Source organism: Xenopus tropicalis, chromosome 5, assembly GCF_000004195.4.
Source record: "Xenopus tropicalis strain Nigerian chromosome 5, UCB_Xtro_10.0, whole genome shotgun sequence".
NCBI lineage: Eukaryota > Metazoa > Chordata > Amphibia > Anura > Pipidae > Xenopus > Xenopus tropicalis.
Genome location: NC_030681.2, coordinates 25865196 through 25887407, shown reverse-complemented (window position 1 = coordinate 25887407; position 22212 = coordinate 25865196). Strand labels below are relative to the sequence as shown.

The 22212-nt window shown below is 41.3% G+C and overlaps 1 protein-coding gene across 2 annotated transcripts in view; it reads right to left on the bottom strand.

The window, feature by feature from the left end:
- Positions 1-22212, bottom strand: part of plcb1 (phospholipase C beta 1) — a 352974-nt gene that overhangs the window by 227237 nt on the left and 103525 nt on the right. For both annotated transcript variants that reach the window (XM_031901827.1, NM_001079464.2), the window contains exon 3: positions 17604-17672. In XM_031901827.1, the coding sequence (XP_031757687.1) occupies positions 17604-17672 (69 nt within the window). The remainder of the gene's footprint in view (positions 1-17603; positions 17673-22212) is intronic.

The window sequence follows — 22212 nt, the reverse complement described above, 5'->3', positions numbered from 1 at the left end:
ACATTAAACCCACGCTTAAAGCAGCCTTCCTGGCAGTAAGTGTCAGCTCATTAACCTGTCAGCTGATAACTTTTTAGTGAGAATCTTTAGTCACGAGGAAGAATCAGACATTCTATGTAGGTTGCAGTTCATCTCGCTGACCCCTGGTTGCATGACCCTAAGAGTGCAGAAGTCAATTAGACTGAGCCCTGCTCTTGTTTCCTGAGCCTGTAATGGCAAGCTGAGGCCCCCGAGTGATCACGGACATACTCTCACTGTAGCTTAACTACAGCTTGAAGGGCTCAAGCAACTATGAGTAATACAGTTTGGCAATTTATTCAGTTGAATCAGTTCTACAAATGTTATACTTGGAAATCATTTCCCAATTATGGAATTTAAAACATAAACATTCAGACAGGCAAGGGGAGGTGGAGTAAAAGGATAACTAAACTCAATGAAGAATCAGGATAGAAATGTTTTGGACTTCTGTACCAGACCAAGGCCACCACAGATCTTTAGAAGTGAATCTGTGTTTCCAAAATAGCCCTCAGTACTGGTAGCACCCTTCTTTTCTGCTGATTCAGCGCACATGCTATGGGCTGCTGCAAATTACCTGAATTTAGGGACCAACAAACAATATACAGACATATACAACAATATGTATACAATATACAACAATAGAAACCAGTACGTCCTTCATCAGAACTGATTAATAACCTGTCTGATATCTCACTTATTACTAGTGTTGTAATGATTTGTGATAAACCCAAAAACTTAGAATCTCAACAGCAGCCCAGAGCAAACTGAGCATATGCTGTGCCACTGACACTTGAAAATGGCCTAACAAGATAAGAAGATACGAGTACTGCTGTGACACTTTTGAAAGTACTAAAGGTCGGACCCAAGGTCGGACTGGGGTGTCTTAGCACACTGAGCCCCAACTTCAAGGGCCTGCTTCCCTACCTCTATTGAGAACTTACCCCAACATACTCCCACACACCCGCAACCCCACCCACCCACCCATTGCACTTGTCGGCCAACCCACCACCCAATGACCCACCCATCCAATGCGCAACTCACCCAACGCACCAGCCGCCCATACCTTTTACTGCCCCCTCCTCTGGAAAACTTGTGCCCATTTGTCCTAGCGCAAAGCAGGCCTGGGTTAGACACTGGAAGAAAGTCCTGTGGGCCCCAGCTCTCATGGGCCCTGTCAGCCCAATTCAACCCTGCCTGGACCTCTGGGCTGGTAAAGTAGGTTCAGTAAATAAATACTGAATACAATTTTTTTGCCATATTCTTTTTTAAGGCTTTAGTTCTTCTTTAAACTGGCAAATTGGTCAATTAATCATTCTGCTTCAACGTTTTGTTGAAACAGAAGTAAAATGTATGCCCCTGACATGTTTTGGCAAAGTGCACCATTTTTAATCTAGACCTTAAAAAGTGCATATAATTTATTGATAGTATTCTTTAATGCACATAACCCAATTTCCATGTTACAACATTATTCCTCACGCTGAAAGAAAAGGATTAGATTGGCTTTAATTTTCCCATTTGTCATGCTTCCTGCTTGGAATCTCTTCAAACTATACGTTAGTGCTCGGGCGCTGCTGCCAAATTCTCAGTGCAATCTGTTTCTTTCCTGCTGCCATACAGAGCTCCCTTCATGCAAATCTAAATGACATTTGGAGCTCTATTACTGCACCCCAGGAAAGGGAAAGAGCACTGCCAAGTCATAAGTGAGCAAGCTGGGCAAGATCAGGAATTCTATGTGTGCAGATCAAGCAGGTAAATAAGCGCAGTGAGGTCGAGTTAATGGAAGCACACTGCGAGCCCTGGCACACAATCCGCTATATAAGCTTGCCTCCTACACCTTCATAGAACAGCAGAGATCCCAGATGCAGCAATATTTCTGCTTCTATAAAATAAATTATTTATCTACACAGCATGGTCTATGGATCTTTATTTAAAACTAATAAAACAATGTGTTTATTGTCCATTTGAATGTATCCCTAAATACACTGATATCACCCAAAATAGCAACTTTTTGTAATTACTGCAAAATGGATCGCTTTTATTTTCTCTTTGAATGGAAACACCCAGAGGTGATTGAAAAATACAGGTATAGGACCCGTTATCCAGAATGCTCGGGACCAAGGGTATTCTGGATAAGGGGTCTTTCTGTAATTTGGATCTCCATACCTTAAGTCTACTAAAAAATCAATAAAACATTTATTAAACCCAATAGGATTGTTTTGCCTCCAATAAGGATTATTTATATCTTAGTTGGGATCAAGTACAGGTACTGTTTTATTATTACAGAGAAAAGGAAATCAGTTTTAAAATTCTGAATTATTTGATTAAAATGGAGTCTATGGGAGACAGGCACTCCGTAATTCGGAGCTTTCTGGATAACGGGTTTCCGGATAAGGGGTCCGATACCTGTATATATATATTTCTTAACTAATTTATATTTAGGTATCACTGTCTCTGCTTTGAGTCCAGCATTGGGTAACCTTCAATTCTTCATTGATTACCTGGCCACAACTTTTCTTCTCCATCCAGGTCAGTCAGGGATCAACCAGAAGCAACCAGAACCAGATGCTGGTGGATGGATAAACAAATGGTTGGATCAACAAGAAGGCACAAAGATGGTTAGATGTATTCTTCCCCATAACTTAGTGTGCAAGTTTGTGTCTAGTGTCCTTATAACCTTTCCAAAAGGTAATTTTCTGACACCTTCAAGGTAAATGGTGATAACTGAAGTGATAAACATCCATTCAGACTGGCCAACCTGTACACATAGTTCTGTGGTCCTAATATACAGTATATTACTATTATTCAAGGCATACTGCAATGTTTAAAGAAATTAAAACTGCATTTATAGCATGTGGTATGGGTGATGCCTTACAGCTACTGTGGAAAAGCACAGTTTGAAACTCTTGACTTATTTTTGCAAAAGTGTAGTGGTTGACTGAACTTATCCAGGGTTTAACTGGCATACTAATGGCTAAAATAAATAGACAAAATACTTTGCTAGGCAAAACAAAAGCTACTAGCAGAAGAAGGGTTCAAAAAAGACCACCAACTTAACAAAACAAAAACAAAACTGGTAGAAAATGACTTCCGGTCTAGATGAAGGGTCTAGGTGCAAAATACCCTTGTCTACAGCTAGGGAAGCTGGCATTGCCCATTGGAAGAAGATAGACGACACTCCATCACCTTCATAAATGGCCTCAGCATATGATTTTATTATTGCATTTTGGTCATGATCATCAAGTATAAATATAGACACATCCATGGTTTTATCATCAGAGCACTTAAAAGTGGCATTATGCTTATATATATGGGCAGCAAAGAATAATTGTGTTCATGGCATGTCCCTGATATACCCTGCAACACCCACAACAGACTAATCAGATTGTATTGTTGACTACAGCTGCCAATAGTAATTATAACTACTAATTATAACTACTAAGTTTGCCCCAAGAGTGCCCTACAGGGTTGAACTGGGCTAGTGGGACACTAGGAAAAAACCTGGTGGGCCCTAGCAACCCAGGCCTGCTCTCTGTCAGAAACTGGGGTGTTCCACCCCAACCCCAGCTGCAAATAAAAGGAACGTGATGCAGAGTAGGTGGGGGGGATGGTGGCCAGGCAGGGTTGTAGCTGGTAGGGTGGCATATCCCTGATATGCCCAGCGACACCCTTGGCACTTTTACTAAGAGGTTTTAATCTTCTGTGTTCTCCAGAGTGTCGAGGACAGGGTTTTGGCTTATGAACAGTCTGCCGGTAGTCACAGCTAGCAATGGGCACAGGAGTAAGGAACCCTATACTGCTATTAAAGATGTCATTGCCAACATCACTTTAACACTTTTAGAAATATCTACCTTATAAACCACATAAAGCTTTTATTGTATCCCCTCCATTAGCATTACAATATAAATGGGGAAATATTATAATGAAAATGTTATAAACAACAAGCTTAGAGTTCTACTTTATTGCTCTCCAAATGCTCCTGGTCGTAACACAAAGCACAAAGAAGCAATTACATGCAAATAGAATAGGTTTGCTTTCCCTTTTATACCTCTGATTATAATAAGAGCCGGATCGTGGCAAACTGCCAGCAAGGGGATCTTTGTGAATGCAGCAAAAAAAAACAGGTTTAAAAAGATGAATTGGCTCATTTGTCGATGTTGCTTGTAACTGTGTCATGAAAACAGAGCTACCGTTCTAGAGCTATTCAACAGAGAGTGGTCCCAAAGCAAAATCCAATACTGGCAAAGATTTAAAGGGAGAGGAAGAAAAATGAGGTATGGGTAAATGAGATACTGATGTTGCCCCGCTAATGGCATATTGATCTGCACAACCACTGACCTATGGCTCACTGTTAGTTAAGGATAAAATTCTGTTTATTCCTTGAATGGCAACAGAGACCCAAAAAGTAACTCACCAAAAAAAAAAAAAATAATTCACAGAGTCTAATTAAATGTAATCAATGAAACAGACATATGTGTAAGTGCGTGCGTGTTTTCGGTTACGTGCCACATTCATAATTGGACTAAAGTGCAACGAGCAGATGGGAGGACAGGAAGAAAGCAAAATGTTCCTTTTGGATTTTTTTCTCCCCAACGCTATAAGACAAACATTATTCTATCTCTTGATGTAAATTAACCCACAAAACCATAAAATAATACAACTACTACACTGGAGGCGAATGTAATCACATTAGGTTTATTGCGGGCCTAATTGTTGCCATGCATAAGGTCCTGTGGTTCCTGCAGAAGGTAACTCGCAGCTGATTGGCTGGAGTAGGGGGTATTTGTGCAGGAACTGCCTGCTCTACTTGCTGATCAAGGTCAAGTGCTGCCTCTAAGGGGGGGGGGGGGGTAAAATTACAACTGCTTCCCATTAATAATGAGTTTATTTAGTTACTAAACAGTCACAAGTAAAAATAACAGCTTTATCAGTTCCTATGGTTAATACACAACACTGAGTCCAGAAATACACAGTAGAGTACAGTACAGTACTATTCCACAAGCTCAGCATTAGCACACTAGCCCTCACCTAAGTCAGGTAAGTCAAGGAGCTAACCCCTGTACACTCTATGGCAGGGATCCCCAACCTTTTATACCCATGAGCCACATTCTAATTGAAAAAGTGTTGGGGGAGCAACAGGATGGAAATAGGTACTAGGGGTGCCAATAAGAGCTATCATTGGCAATTTGGTAGCCCCTATGTGGAATGGCAGCCTACAGAAGGCTCTGTTTGACTTTACATTGGGTTTTATGCAATCAACACTTGCCTCCAAGCCAAGAATTAAAAAATAAGCACCTACTTTGAGGTCACTGGGACCAACATCCAAGGGGCTGGGAAGCAACATGTTGATCATGAACCACTGGTTGGGGATCACTGCTCTATGGTGAAGGCAAGTACTGCTTTTCTAGCAAACCTATCCCTATCTCTCACTCCTTGCTATTATAGGGGCTAGTCTTATATATAGCAAGTCCTTTCCACCAAACTAACACTAATGTGTTCTTGTATCTCAGGGCACTCCACACTTTACTGAAGCTTTCTACATAAGGCTTCTAGCACCATCCCCTCCCATCCAATAAATGGAGTCCAAAAAAGTCTAATCCAGCTTCCACCCTCAATTGTATACTAGACCTACCTGGTCTAGACTGCAAATACAGAACAGACACCATTGTTGGGCATAAGGCAGACCTTTACTTAACACCTGCCATAGGTGGCCTATGTACTGCTGTAAGCACAACCCTCATGAATACAGTGTTGCCATTCATGAGAGAAGTTGAGCACAAAGACCTGCGACCAGGGTTCTAGGGACAGGGAGGAAAACAAGCCATTTTCAAGTTTAACATTGGTTTGCAGATATGCAACTCTTGTTTTTCTCTTATTCTTTTCTCTTATTTTTAAGATGTATACTTTGATTTCTAAAGTTACATTCTTTAGTAAATCATATGAGGAATCTGGAATCAGGAATGGTGCCCTCTGGCATTTATATCTAAGAAGGCAGGGTATGTAGCCAAGCAGTCTATTCTTCCTAATGACTCTTTCATTTATCTATATTTCCTATCAAATATCCATTTAGCTCAGAGTTGAATTTATCCATCACCTGTCTCTATCCATATCTATCTAGTTTATATGAAATTAAAAAAGGCATTTCATCATGAGAAATTTGATCTCATTAAAAGTCACTTCTTTGCTCTACGTCAGCTGGTAGTTTTTCCCAAATAAGCCAATTTTTGTAAGAATCCAAGTCTGGCTCACTCAAGCTGACTTTACAAAAGATAAATTGCTCAGTGAATGAACATAATTTGTATGTAAGTGTGTAATATTCTGCTTTTCATATTCTTATCATGCCAAACCCATACCCACTGAGTGGAAGAGATCTCAGTACTGTTCTATAGACAACACACAAACTGATTATGAGCTAATTGCTCATATTGACGAAGCTTTGTTTTTAAATGTCCCTTGGCTCAAACTGAGAGGTAGCATATCCTTTCAAGTCTGTGAAATGCCATTTATCTCGGCTACATACAGCAACATGAAGCACAAACTCTCTTGATCATTTGTCTATAAAGCTTCCCTCCAACATAATAAACCCTGCAGCTACTTGGCTGGCAAGAATGAAACATCTGTTAATCTTGTTGATTTTTCAATGTGCAAGCATTTGGACTTGATCTTGAAAAATACACGATAGACACATAACAAATATTGAACAGATAAACATACATTTCGCCTGCACACATGCAAAGGCATGTAAGAAACTGATTGAAACTGGGGCTGTCCTTAGTTGTGTTGGGGCCTGGGGCAAAACAGCCTTAATGGGGTCGCATTATTTATATAAAGTAATTATTGTTCTACGTACAACCCATCAGTCTTCATACCTACAACAGCGATCTATAGGGTTTACACTAGGTACATGGCCCTGGGCAGTCACCCCTATTTCCACTCCCCTAAAGATAGATCTCTATCAATTTCTTTAATGACTGAATAAAGAACAGACAAAACAGACATATGTAACTTTAATCCAGCCTCAGCATCCTTCCAACACATGTGATATATAGATACATGTCATTTTAGGGTACAAGGGAAATAGTTCTGTCGGAGAAGTTTTTCCTTATCATGTGTCAATAAAATTCCTTGAAAGGGTAATTTAATATCATGGGTATGTATTAATCATGCCAATGGATGGAAGATGTGCCCTACAGCTGCTTTCTGTTTGTAAGGCCAAAACTGGTTTCCACTTTCCACTTTCCTCAGGTGACAAATTGAGTCTTAGGGGCACATTTACTAATCCACGAACGTCCGAAAAGCGTCCGAATGCGTTTTTTTCGTAATGATCTGTATTTTGCGACTTTTCCGCGAATTGTGCCGAATTTTTCGAGCACTCAATCCAAAAAAGTCGCGACAATTCGCGAAAATCGTAATGGCTATGTAAAGTCGCGACAATTCACGAAAAAGTTGCGACAATTCACGAAAGTAGTAATGGCTATGAAAAAGTCGCGACAATTCACGAAAGTAGTAATGGCTATGAAAAAGTCGCAACAATTCGCTTAAGTCGTAACGGCTGCGAAAAAGTCACGACAATGCATGAAAAAGTCGCGATGGTGACGAAAAAAAATCGCAAAAAATACGAAAAAGTCGCAAAATGTTTCGATTTTTTTCCCATTCGGGATTCGGATTCGTGGATTAGTAAATCAGCCCCTAAGTCTAGTGGATCACACACTAATAAGTTTTATTTAAGGCAGAAAGGCCAGCCAAGGAAATAAAGCTGTGTACCCACACTATACTGCTGCACTATCAATGTATGTGTTTAGGCAATCTTCTAAATATCTAAAGTTAATAAGCCTGGAGAGGACACTTGGACCTAAGAACTTTTGTCTCAGCACTGGAAAGGATACAAAATGTAATCCAATCTCCAAAACCACAAACCAGCTTTATGTACAATACCCTGGTGGCAGACTAGGAACTTAGCAGTCAGTGCTACAATAGCTCAGTGGTCAGGTCTCTATCTAAAGCATGTTGGCCCAGTAAATGAACTACTGAACAGAAGGAAGCGTTCTGTGAATACTACTGTGATTAAGGATATAAAGCAGTGATTCCCAACCAGTGGTTGGTGAGCAACATGTTGCTCCCCAACCCTTGTATGTTGCTCCCAGTGGCTTCAAAGTAGGTGCTTGTTTATGAATTTCTGACTTGGAGGCATTTGTGCCAGTCCACATTAGGCTACCAAATAATCAACCACAGCCTTTACTAGTCAACTTCTAGGAACTTTATGCATGCTTGCATTGCATCCCAGCTTCTTTCACATTTAAATGTTGTTCATGGGTAAAAAAGTTGGGGACCCTATTGAGTTTCCACTATTGAAATAATTTGCATCCAAGAAGGTACAGATTCCAGGAAACCTCAAGGAGGTTGGTGGGATTCATAAAATATCTAACACCCAAAGCTCTAAAGGTATCTATCAAGGGCAGGTAATCTACCAAGTATCTATCAACCAGGCAGATATCTATCAATCTACCAAGGCAGGTAAACATCTGTAGATGGTTATAAAATATATGTAATATCCTAATATCAGTATAGGCTTCAAAGAAGTAATGTCTTCCTTGCTATTAATGAGAGTTCAAATGCAGCTTAGAATATATGGAACTAAAGGTTTGTACTTCAGTTGTAACTGATATTGATCTTAGTTCTTCTTATATGAACTCTCAAAACTGCAGGAATCTTGCGTTCTACTGTCACACAGGGTGTCTGACTTGCCCATGTGGAAAGAGTTGCAGTAACGATGGCACCCAGGTAAATGCAGGTTAAGTACAAAGTACTCGTTGTGCCCCATAGATGTTGAAAAGACAGCAAATGTAGATATGAACTGTTGTTATTAGAGAAAAGGAAATGTAGGTTCTTTAATAGCTGGGGTAGAATAAATGATGTGACATGCCCTGCCAAAGAGCATAGTGTTGCCCTGCCAAAGTACGGTCCTTTGCAAAGGAGATTTTGATTTTAAAGCCTTTTTGTATATTGTTTCAAGTAAAAAATTCCACATATGCCTAAAGTAAGGCTATATTTATAACAAAATCCGCATTTTATGATTCAGGTCTCACTTCAGCTGCACATACTGTATATATGACAGAACAAGTCATTTTTTTTTGTTTGTTTTTTAAAAAAAAAAACATAATTAGGAACAGATATCCATACATTTAGGGGATGCTATCATCCAAGCATCAGACTGTTTGGAACTTTCTGAAAGAGAATTCTTGCAATTATATACATGGTGAATGAACGCAATTCAGTTCCAATGGCTGTGCTCTGTGCCGCTTTTATTTCTGCCTTCGCTGAATGTACTACCTGCCAACTTCAAGCGTTTTACAATTAAAATGTAGCATCTAATGTCGGCTGCAATTATCGTCGCTCAAACCCAGCAAATTAGATACGGCAAAAGGCAACTGTTATTCCCCTGTATGAAACTGCACATGGATAATACTGTAAATGCCAGACTCCCAAATTGCAGCTGCCCTCGTCAGCCTTATCATTTTACTCTATAAATGCTTGGAACCTCTCTACAGTATGGTGGCTGCTTCTAGCTGGTGGGATATAAGGGAAAATAAACCCTATATATAATGGGGCTATATTAACTGTAATATTTTGCAGCCACAATTGGACAGTGGAAGGCTTTAATTCTCGGCTTACACATTATCGGGGGTGACTTTATATATCAGTGGACAGTGAAACATCTGCACAAGAAGAGACATCATTTTTATCTAGAGTGAACATCTAGTATTTAAGAATACCTAGGGGAAAATCACAAATAAAATAAATGATTTTTTTATATCATCTAATGGTGAATGACAAAAATGGCGAGACATAACACAGAATTAATAGCTTCAGGTCTCCGCTGCTGATGTGCCAGTTTTGCTAACAGCAGGTGTAGCCACTTCTGGAGGATACTGGGGGGGCGCTGTAGACTTTAACATGCTGAGCTGAAAATGGCAAAGCAATCTATTGAGAATAGTGTGTCTCTGCGTATTATCTGTACTGACCGTTGCTGCAAGCACAGCCTGCAAGAACTGGCACAAAAATATTGAGTTAATATGGTGTTCTAATTCAGAGTATTTATACAATGGAAACCTTGGCAAGTCAAGCATGGTCACCTTGCAACAAAATAGTGCATATATCGGAGTTATGCTGAATTCAAGTCCCACTGCTAAATATAATTTCAAATCACTGATGACTATATATACATTATATGCTATTGTTACCTACAGAACATCTCTCAGCTAACGATGCAATGCAATGCAATACATTGAGGATTAAGGGAACCAGGTTAAGTGACCAAAGAGTAAATGGGCCCCAGTATTTGAGGGGTATTTTCTAGACCAGTGATCCCCAACCAGTGGCTCAGGGGTAACATGTTGCTCTCCAACCCTTTGGATGTTGCTCCCAGTGGCCTCAAGGCAAGTTTTTATTTTGGAATTTCTGACTTGAAGACAAGATTTGGAGGCATAAAGACCATGTTTACTGTCAAGCAGAGCCTCCTGTAGTCTGCCAGTTATCATTAGGCCAGTGCTGTCCAACTGGCGGCCCGCGACCCCCCTCTGTGTGGCCCCCCACCTGTCTGGCTGCTTTGATGGCTTACTCTTGAGTATGCTTTAAATGGTATCAGTACTGTGATTAACTGCCCCCCCCCCCCCCCTGCATGGTTCTCACCTCAGATTCAGGCTGTAATCCCTCTGTATTGTTTAAACATGTAATCCCCTGTGTTGTTCACACCTTTTAATCTCTGCATTGTTCACCCCCTGCAGTGTTCACACCTCAGGCTCAGGCTGTAATCACCCCCATTGTTCCCCTGTTCACACCTCAGACAGACTAGAAACCCACAAATAATCCCTGCACACTACAAAAAGAATATATACTGAGGTGGTACTGCAATTAAAAAGTTTTTTAATATATAGTTATTGTGCAGTCTGTAGGATCAGTGCCAGCATTGTGTCACTGTATGCTGGCACACAGAGGCAGGGTAGGGAAGGCAGAGTATGGCACACACAGGCAGGGTAGGGAAGGCAGAGTATGGCACACACAGGCAGGGTAGGGCAGGCAGAGTATGGCACACAGAGGCAGGGTAGGGCAGGCAGAGTATGGCACACACAGGCAGCATAGGGCAGGCAGAATATGGCACACAGAGGCAGGGTAAGGCAGAGTATGGCACACACAGGCAGCATAGGGCAGGCAGAGTATGGCACAAACCAGACAAGAATGGCACACACAGTCAAAGTATGGCACACGCAGGCAGGGTAGGGAAGGCAGAGTATGGCACACACAGGCAGGGTAGGGAAGGCAGAGTATGGCACACACAGGCAGCATAGGGCAGGCAGAGTATGGCACAAACCAGCCAAGAATGGCACACACAGTCAAAGTATGGCACACGCAGGCAGGGTAGGGAAGGCAGAGTATGGCACACACAGGCAGGGTAGGGAAGGCAGAGTATGGCACACACAGGCAGGGTAGGGAAGGCAGAGTATGGCACACATAGGCAGAGTATGGCACACACAGGCAGGGTAGGGAAGGCAGAGTATGGCAGGTTTTTGCTGTACTACAACCATTAATATGGGTATGGTCATGTGATAACACGGGTGTGGTTTCAAGTGGGTGCGGTTTCAAAAAGGGGAGTGGTCAAAACTGTCTTCCATTATCGGCCCTCCACCACGTAGGTCGGAAAAATTGCGGCCCTCGGTACCACAGAAGTTGGACAGCACTGCATTAGGCTATCAAATAACCAATCACAGCCCTTACTGGTAATCCTCTAAGAAAATTCATGCTTGTGTTGCTCCTAGAGATGCACCGAAAGCACTTTTTTCCCCCTGACCATTTAACCTTTCCGAATGCTTTCACTAGGTTCTTCAGTATCCAGATGAAGAGACTTATATGAAATAGTTAGATGTTTGGTCCTGTTTTTGGCTGTTGTTTCTACTACTGTGGAATCTGCTAATATCTGTTCAGAGGCCATACAGGGTGCAGCCCCATATAAATCTGTCAATATTAAACCCTTTAAGTGCTATAGCATGATCTATATATATATAGCATCATTCTGCCAGAGTCACTGATTCTACATTTCCCAGTTGCCTTTTGATCTATGCCATGAAGCATATTTACTGCCAATGTGTAGTGTGCCATAATCAGTAATCATGGGGCACCATATTACCTCTAGAGGCCCCCAGTTATTACTTTACTCTTTACCTCGGCCCTCTGGGTGGTAGGCTCCAATGGGAAAAAACCCTTGCACACACAGCCCTTATCTGCCCCAGCAACTCCCCAATTATTATAAAACCTATACATGATCCATTCAAACTCTACCCACTGCCCGCAAGCCACGCTCATTTTGTGACCCACAAATCTCACTTTTTCATCTCATGGCCCCCCTCTGCCAAGAGTGTTCAGACTACAGTACCCCTGTAGCCCACTGATAGCAGCCTTCCTGGGTGGTACTCCTTTTATGAATAAAATGCACCAGCCCAAGGGAAAAATAATGACTGCTGTGGCACCATCTTGCTTAAAAATGTGGTGTGGTGCTGCATTAGCACCTCCAGTGAATGGGGCTTTCCTTGCATTTTAAGGTTTTATTACTGCAAAATATAAGGATATTAGAAGTTATCATGGGGTTCAGAGGTCACATACATTTCTTTGACACACACCTGCAAACTTTAATATAGTCATACTTATTTGTGCCAACAGTCCATTTGCACCCAAAGATGAACTGTATGTTACATAATCTGATGTATTGTACACTATATTTGCCCTTGGAATATTATATATAAAAAATGTACATATTATTCTGGGTTCCTAACGTTTAATGTTACTATTCTATTGTTTTCTATACGCAGTGTCTAGACAATATACACAATTCCGACAAGTATCTTTATTGTCTGATTTTTCAAAAAAACAAAAAAAATAGAATCTGACAAATTTTTCTTTCCCTTGTTGAACAGTAATTGTTCTTGAGAGCTTGTGGTGACAAAGCAGTTGTACTTTGTGACATGAAAATGAGTGTTATCATGGTTTGGGGAATTGACAATGGATGGGGGGTGCGAAAGGATTACATATAGTGGATTAAAAGGAATTCAGAAATTAGATCTGTAAGCAGCTAAGTACAACATTTGGAAGATACTGAAGATCTGATGGAGAACCAAAATGAGAGAAAGATAAATGAGATAAATGTTTTACTTTCTAAACTTCATCTGGAAACAAGAATTCAGCCCTCAGGGCATGGGGTTTCCTCCTTTTATATTGCAGAGTCAGGGGGACACAATTACCATCAAGTATTATTATTATTATTATTAACATTTATTCATAAAGCGCCAACATATTCCGCAGCGCTGTACAATAAGTGGGTTTCATACATTGGACAAACAGAGTAACAATAAAGCAATCAATAACCGATACAAGAGGTGAAGAGAGCCCTGCCCAAAAGAGCTTACAATCTACAAACTTGTTAAATGTGGTACAATTTTCTGTGCTGCATTTCATATAGGTAAAATACAGGTATGAAATCCCTTATTCGGAAGCCTCCTCCTACTTGTCTCTTAAAGGGGAGGGGGTGTTTCGGGGCACCAAAGTGGTTAACGAAGGGTGCCTAGGACTGTGAGGAGGTGCTGGGAGCAGTGAGGACCCCTGTGAGCTGCAACATTGGAGTACAGGATTGGTGGGAGGTTTTAGGGGAGGGGGTGGTAGATAAAGAGGAGACGCTTACCCGCCTTTAACTTCACATTACGGGCACCTGGAACGCTATGCATACACCTGGCAGCGTGTCTGGCACCCATTAATGGCGACTGATCATCCCACCCTCCCTTTTTCCTTTGTGTTTCTGGTTAAAAAAGTACTTACATATTGTTTCTTGCACAATTACCTTGTTTTTATACTATTTGTTTATGAATACTTTGTTTGCAGGCATTTTTTTGCATGTATTTTTTGAATTTGGTCCTTGCCCTTTCGGGTATGTTGTAAGAGATGTTGTTACATGCCCGCTGCGGTTGCGGTGGCTGGCATCTGGGCGTATACAATTTTGGTTATAATGGGGCAAGGACGTTTACTGGTTTAATATCATTCAATAAAGCTGTGGCCGACCTCCACCCACTAAAAGTGGTGGTGTTTTCTTTTAATCTATTTAATATAATTACTTATACACATGACTACCTCTCCACAGTCTTTCCTTTAGCTTCATTACGCACAACAAGGTATTACCACTTTAGTTTTGGTAAGCTTCCACAAATATATAAATAATTTGTTTTCACATATAGCAACTTACTACATAAAATAATTAGGATGCTGAGATAATCCATAGTCTTCATTCTGCCCCTGACAATAAAACTGATGTCAGACTGCAGCCAATGCCATAAATACTGCATGCAAACTAAATTATACAAAAAGGGCATTTATTAAGCCCAATTCATGTGTGAAAAATCCTTCAGGACATTAAAAAGCACTTTGTCAGTTCCACAGTCTGGACTAATTAGACAGCTTCCACTGCAAGTGTTTGCAGGACATTTATGCACCAAAAAGCCCAGTAACGTATTATCAAGATGCAAAGATTAAATTCAATAAATATAAAACACAGAAGTTGCTTGGGGAATAAATTAGAGGAAAGTACTGGGAAAACAGAATCTAGGAGGGGCTGCGGTACATGGAAATTTGGCACTTCAGATAAAGTCCCACTGAAGCTGGCACTCGGCAGGTACAGGGGAACTTCCTAAATCATCGCTGCTGGCAGATCCATTTAATAGGAGGCTTTAATGCTCTCACATATGGAAAAATCATTTTCAGATCAGAGAATAAAACAAGGAGCCATCCTATTTATATCATGCAAGAGAAGCATGCCATTGATCTACAGTATATACTCACCGGCTGCCTTTTATTTATTCAATAAGCTGCTGCTCACTCTCACACTTGCACCTGATTTTTAGAACTTAACATTAACATTAAACATGAACAGTGTCTGTTCAATTCAGAAAATTGTTTTCTCGCTTTTATTGTGTGTGCTACACAGATGGGCAGTATTATTTCTTGTGGTATAGCTTTTACCCACACTGTATGGTGTTGGAGAGCAAAAAAATGCTCAATAAACACCATAATATTATTGGGGAAATGTAGCCTTCTTTCTAAGTAGAGTTTAAATTCATAAAATTTTTCTAATAGACTGTTAATATAAAAGAATATTCACCAGTAAGAGCTGCCATTTGTATATATAGTTCAAAATTTAGTGGTGAGCACAACTTTCCCTTTTTTTGCTATAGCTTATACAGGAGCAGTGGCCAGCTCCATGTTGTAGCTCCGACCCTTGCCAGCTACAGTCAGGTGATCCCAATGGGCCAATAAAAGGGCAGCCGTTTGGGGATTTTAACCCTGAAAGCAAGCAAGTTGAGGGAAAAACTCAGTCCCTTTGTTAAATGTATATTGAAGCAGTAGAATTCTTAATGAATCGGATAAAAGTAAGTATAGGACTGGCCAGACCAGGGATGATTTTGACGTAGTTGGCCAGCGTGAATATATTGCAATATTTGGACAAACAATCCCTGTTTTGCTTAAAGGGATGGCCTGATGTTCTGTGTGTATTGATGACAGGTGAGTGCAGAGGACCTCTTGTTGTTGTTGTGTGTGTGTGTATATATATATATATATATATATATATATACACTGTATATATAAGCTTGTGCCTTTGCTATAACTGTGTAGAGAGAATTCATGATTAGAGTGGTGAGTAGGCATTTAGGCAATTACTAAATATATTTTGTTACAGATACTCACTCTTCTATATTCCCAAAGCATTCAGAGCAGTAAATAACTGTTCGCCATAGAGGGGTATCTGGGGGGAGAAGACCATGTGACTAGAGAGGGTGCTGCAGGTGGAAGGGACCCTGCTAGGACCAATTATTCCCCTAAGTACCCCCCACTCATGCCCCACAATCCCTGTTCCTACCGGAGTTTTTTCTCTCTTACATATAGTGGTGGTGCCGGGCCCTCAGATGGTTCAACAAATTATAGTGCAATATAGTAGCCAGGATAAATATGTCTGCAGATTGATCATTAAACAATGAATCTATGACCTCTATGGTAACCTCTACTCATAGATACAACTTACAAAGCAACCTTCAGTGTATACCCCAGAACAAAGACTGTTCCACTCTTGTTGGAATTTTAATGGTAATTCAGTATATAATTTAGTTAACAATATATTGCACTGTACATAAAAGAAACTGTATAACAAAACAAAACATATACATATATAAAGTTCATGATTTATTGGCTTCTCTTTTATTCAGCTGAATTTCAAATGATGCCATGTTCCTGACCTACTAACAGGTGGTGTGCGGTGACTGTTTGCTTTCCGAGGAGAATGCCATCAATAAAAGACTCCAAATGAAATAGTTTATGGACAAGCTTTTAACTGCGTTTGCAACCAATCAATATCAAATATGTTTAAGACATAACACAATTACTGCAGCGCCGGAGCACTGGAGTCTTACGGAGCTGTGCCGATACACACAAAGTAGGGAGAAGATTGAAAGTTTTCTCATTATGAAACAGAGACTGACACATTTTCACTTTGTTCCCTTAGTTACAATGTGGGGCAGGCCTTCTAGGGCCCACCAGAGAACCTGACATTGAAAACCCACTGTATGCACTAATAGATATAAAATGTATTGGTATCTGTATATTACAGCTGTATTAGAGATAAGAAAACTGATTTGTTATCCAGTGAAACCAGCCCAGGGCCGGGGCCCACCAGAATGTTCCCTGGTATCCTGACAGACCACCAATCTTATCCAGCCTGAGCAACACAGCTGTCTCTTATACACAGTGCTACAACTACTGAGAGATTCCCTGGAAACTGCTATTATTCTAAGGAATAATGGCTATGACTTCCATTGATTTGTTCGTATACTCAGTGGTCATGATACAAGCATCTCTGTCCAGTGTAAAAACATACCACATTAGAACAGGGTTTTCCAACTTGGTGGCCCGTGGAGGGATCTTTATGGTCGCCACAATGCTCAAGAACTCCAATGAATGCTTTAGATAATGTCAGAATTTCTTAAGAATGTGGCCCCCAAACATGTAGCAGCTACTGGGCCAAATAACAAAATCATTTTCAAGACCCCCCTAAACTTTGAAAATAAGACCTTTGTCATAAGCATATATTTAAACTAAGGGGCCCCTTCTATCTACTGGGACAGTCTAAACTAGATACCTGTCAGCCTTTGCATTTAAAGCTTTCGAGGATGCTGGGTGCTGCAATTAAATGATAGTTGGGCAGCCAAGGGTTGTAGGTAAAACTACTGTAATAAAAGCCTAGACTACCTGGTAGTAGTGGTACTCATTGTCAGGCCAAACCCTATTTTTCTCCTCCAGAGAGAGCTTACCTATGTATGATGCAGAAGCCCAAGATAATTCACTCAGAAACCCAAACAGGGTTATTAAATACAATGGGGTTAGCTGATCTGTGAAAGCTGTGAAGTAGCTATTATTATTTGTTACCCTATTTAATCTCATTGTAATAGTTCCTGAATAATACAATGCATGGCATGGTTATAAACCAGCTTACTGTTATGCCTTACCTTTGGAGTACGGGCATGTCTACCACATCTGGCATCTTTCACTAGACTGATATCCAAAAGCTCGGCCTCCTGCAGGGAAAAAAGAAATGATCTGATGTAAAAACTAATTTTTGTATTACTTTTTGCATTGTCAGTTTTTACTTAATCTGCAGAACAAAGAGCAGCACAATCCTATATACAATCCTATATAAAATCAAATAGACTATCCTACATACAATCTCATATACACTATTAACCAAAACAAACAGTGAAATACTGAATCACTAACTGGCATTAATGGGAACATTTGACTAATAAATCCAATATGAATATTTGAAAAGAAGCTTCAGCACAGGTTTAAAGCCATTAAAATCCACTCACTTACACTTATGGATATGAATTCAGATTACAATATATTTTGGCCTACCTAGAGTTTATATTGGGACACACTTGGCAGGAGCTACTTTTAGAGAGAGCTCAGCGGTGACGCAGGTCGGAGGAAAGACATCAACTCCGCAGTAGCTGTGGATAAAAGCCATACTACTTAGCCTCCATGTCTGCGCTTGCAGCTACGCAATACAGTCTCAAACAAGCACCCATGAATCATCTCACCGCTGATATCACAGGGATACCATCACTGCTTAAAAATGTTTAAAACAAACCTTCCATCCTTCAGACCTCAAAAAATATAATGGATTTTTTTACAGCGAGAGTCCTGAGGGTTGTCAGTAAATACCTGGCACAGTTTAGATCATAGAGAACTGGCACAAACTGGAACATGGTTTGCTATTATTTGAACAGGTTAGAGAAACAAATTTACAAAAGGGAAACTGTTAACATTGTGCATGTTTTTGCACTGACAGCTTTTATCACAACCCCATTAATGTATAAATTGCCTTTATTATGGCACATACCTGCACACAGAAATGGAGCAAAAGGGTGCAATAATAACCTATTTAATAGGGTGCCAGGGTGGGAGCTGAGAGAAACTAATAGAGCGGTGTAGTCCCTCCTTGATATCAGCTTGGGTTAGGGTCACTCGACTTCAGTGAGACAGTAGGGCTCATTTACAAAAATAGGTTCAAGAACTGGAGCCAAGAATAGGTTAGAAAGGTCAGTCAAAACCCTGACAAGAAGTGATATTAGGTGCTGAATTTGGTGGGGTGCAGCTTACAGGGGCTTTATTTGGTAGTAAATCTTGTTTTTATTCATCCAAAACTTGCCCCCAAGTCAGGAAATCAAAAATAACTCCCTGGTTTGGGGGCACTGGGAGCAACATCCAAGGAGTTGGTGAGCAACATGTTGTCCCTCAGTCACTGGTTGGGGATCACCGAGTTATAGCCTTCCCAGCTCAGGACTATATTTAGGAACTTGTTTCACATTGGAAGCCATTCTAATTCAACTTGTGTGGAAATAACTGTCCTGTTTCTAATCCCTACATATTTACAGCAGGAAAGTGTTATCCCTAAACCCAGTGATCCCCAACCAGTGGCTCACAAGCAGCGTGTTGTACACCAACCCTTTGGATGTTGCTCCCAGTGGCCGCAAAGCAGGCAATTTTTTAAAATTTCTGGCTTGGAAACATTTTGGTTGCATAAAAACAGGTGTACTGAGAAACAGAGCCTCAAGTAGGCTACCAGTCCACATAGGGGCTACCAAATAGCCAATCACAGGACCCCTGGGAACATTTTTCATGCATGTATTACTCCCCGTCTCATTTTACAGTGGCTCATGGGTAAAAAAGTTTGGGGACCCCTGCCTTAATCCATCAATTTATAAAGATGCTGAGAATAATATACACTCTCAAACCAATAAACCAACATCTCTGAATCACTGACCAAATGATCTTTTTATTACTATGCTTTTTATGGCAATAAATTTAACTGAGTAAAATACATTTTATTCTCTATAATAATAATAAAGTAAAGGAAACAGGGCACTTTTGTCCAGTGTTAGAAAATGATCAGTAATCATATTCAAAAAAGAGGCCAGATATCTATTCAAGTGAAGCAATCAAAACATGTGTGTACCATAAAGGGTAACTAACACTTAAAGGGGTCTCCTTTGGGACAGAAAGGTGGACTAGGAGCCAGGTGTGGCCACTTCTGGGAAAGGTTGATAGAACATGTAATTTAGGTACTATTTCACTATTTCACTACTGCACAGGGGTTTAGGTTGTTTACATGGACAGGTACAAAGGGAAAAAGCAGGAGGATTTGCTTTATTTTAACCTATATAAGTCATAATAGGGTTAATAGCACTACTGCCTTCCTATGTTCTTTGGAGTTTAGGGAGGATTTGTAACTTTCTTGCCATGAAACAGCCATTTAGTAGTGTGAGGTCCTGTAACTCGTAGCTGATTCCCCAAATAATTTCAGCAGAGCTGCAACACTGCAGTTTCATTGGTCAGATAGGTATGTGGCGAGTAGCCCTGTCCAGAAAGCCAATCAGAATTGCATCACATAAACAAGCTCATCACCCTTAGATCCTTAGATATTTGGAATTTTCTATACGACACTGATCTTCTGAGTAGTTCTACTATATGGAATCTATTATCTACTTAGATGAAGCTAATGCTTAATGGTATTAATATGGTGGACTGGGTGTACCTTCATATGCATTTCAAACTGAAGCCTTTTTATGATTGGTGAAACAAATAACTTGTATGCTTTGATTGGTGAGACCACCTTTAAATATCTTGTGATTGCTGTTACATCTTTGCTAATGATTAAGTGTCTGTGAACATGAAATGCATAAGGTGGTACTCCAATAAAGTTACTTCTTAATCAAAAATTCTGCCTGAAGATTTGCTCAGTGTGTGCCTGCTCTTCAAAAAACATGGAGAGATCAGGCAATCTCATTTAATCTCATTTACTTAATGCTCCCTGCCTGATTAAATTGAAGCTTTTCCAATGCAGAGTTCGTCTTATTCCTGACTCACAGAATCCTGTTCCTTACTCAGACCTGTCACCGTCATTCCCTACTATCCCACAGCCATAGACCCTTCCTACATGCTATTATCCCCCCACTGCTACTATAGGCACCCTCTCCCTACTATACCTGCTATCCCTGCTATCCCACAGCCCCAGTCCCTTCCCAGAGGCTATTATCCCCCCCACTGCTACTATAGGCACCATCTCTCCCTACTATACCTGCTATCCCACAGCCCCAGTCCCTTCCCAGAGGCTATTATCCCACTGCTACTATAGGCACCATCTCTCCCTACTATACCTGCTATCCCACAGCCACAGTCCCTTCCCAGAGGCTATTATCCCCCCACTGCTACTATAGGCACCATCTCTCCCTACTATACCTGCTATCCCACAGCCCCAGTCCCTTCCCAGAGGCTATTATCCCACTGCTACTATAGGCACCATCTCTCCCTACTATACCTGCTATCCCACAGCCACAGTCCCTTCCCAGAGGCTATTATCCCACTGCTACTATAGGCACCATCTCTCCCTACTATACCTGCTATCCCACAGCCCCTGTCCCTTCCCAGAGGCTATTATCCCACTGCTACTATAGGCACCATCACTCCCTACTATACCTGCTATCCCACAGCCACAGTCCCTCCCCAGAGGCTATTATCCCCCCACTGCTACTATAGGCACCATCTCTCCCTACTATACCTGCTATCCCACAGCCCCAGTCCCTTCCCAGAGGCTATTATCCCCCCACTGCTACTATAGGCACCATCTCTCCCTACTATACCTGCTATCCCACAGCCCCAGTCCCTTCCCAGAGGCTATTATCCCCCCACTGCTACTATAGGCACCATCTCTCCCTACTATACCTGCTATCCCACAGCCACAGTCCCTCCCCAGAGGCTATTATCCCCCCACTGCTACTATAGGCACCATCTCTCCCTACTATACCTGCTATCCCACAGCCCCAGTCCCTCCCCAGAGGCTATTATCCCCCCACTGCTACTATAGGCACCATCTCTCCCTACTATACCTGCTATCCCACAGCCCCAGTCCCTTCCCAGAGGCTATTATCCCCCCACTGCTACTATAGGCACCATCTCTCCCTACTATACCTGCTATCCCACAGCCCCAGTCCCTTCCCAGAGGCTATTATCCCCCCACTGCTACTATAGGCACCATCTCTCCCTACTATACCTGCTATCCCACAGCCCCAGTCCCTTCCCAGAGGCTATTATCCCACTGCTACTATAGGCACCATCTCTCCCTACTATACCTGCTATCCCACAGCCACAGTCCCTTCCCAGAGGCTATTATCACGCTCGGGGAGCGAACAGTCAGTAAGGGGAGCGCCGGCAAAGGTCGGACTGGGCCACCGGGGCCCACCGGGATTTTTCCCGGTGTCCCGGCGGTCCAGTCCGACCCTGGCACCATCTCTCCCTACTATACTGTAGGCTAGGTCTATGTTAAATGTATTGTTCAAATAATTACTGACCATTACCCCTTAAATACCTCCAAGTCCCAAAAAATATATATTTACGGTGAACCAGTTATGCTGTATAAAATAATTTCGAACATGTTAATAAAACTAAAGGGACTGTTTCTTTCACATTATGCAAACGACTTGTTTTCTTAAAGTAAGATGAAAGAGGGAAGAACTGATGCAGTGAAATATCTAACGCATAAGGGTGAAATTTCTACAC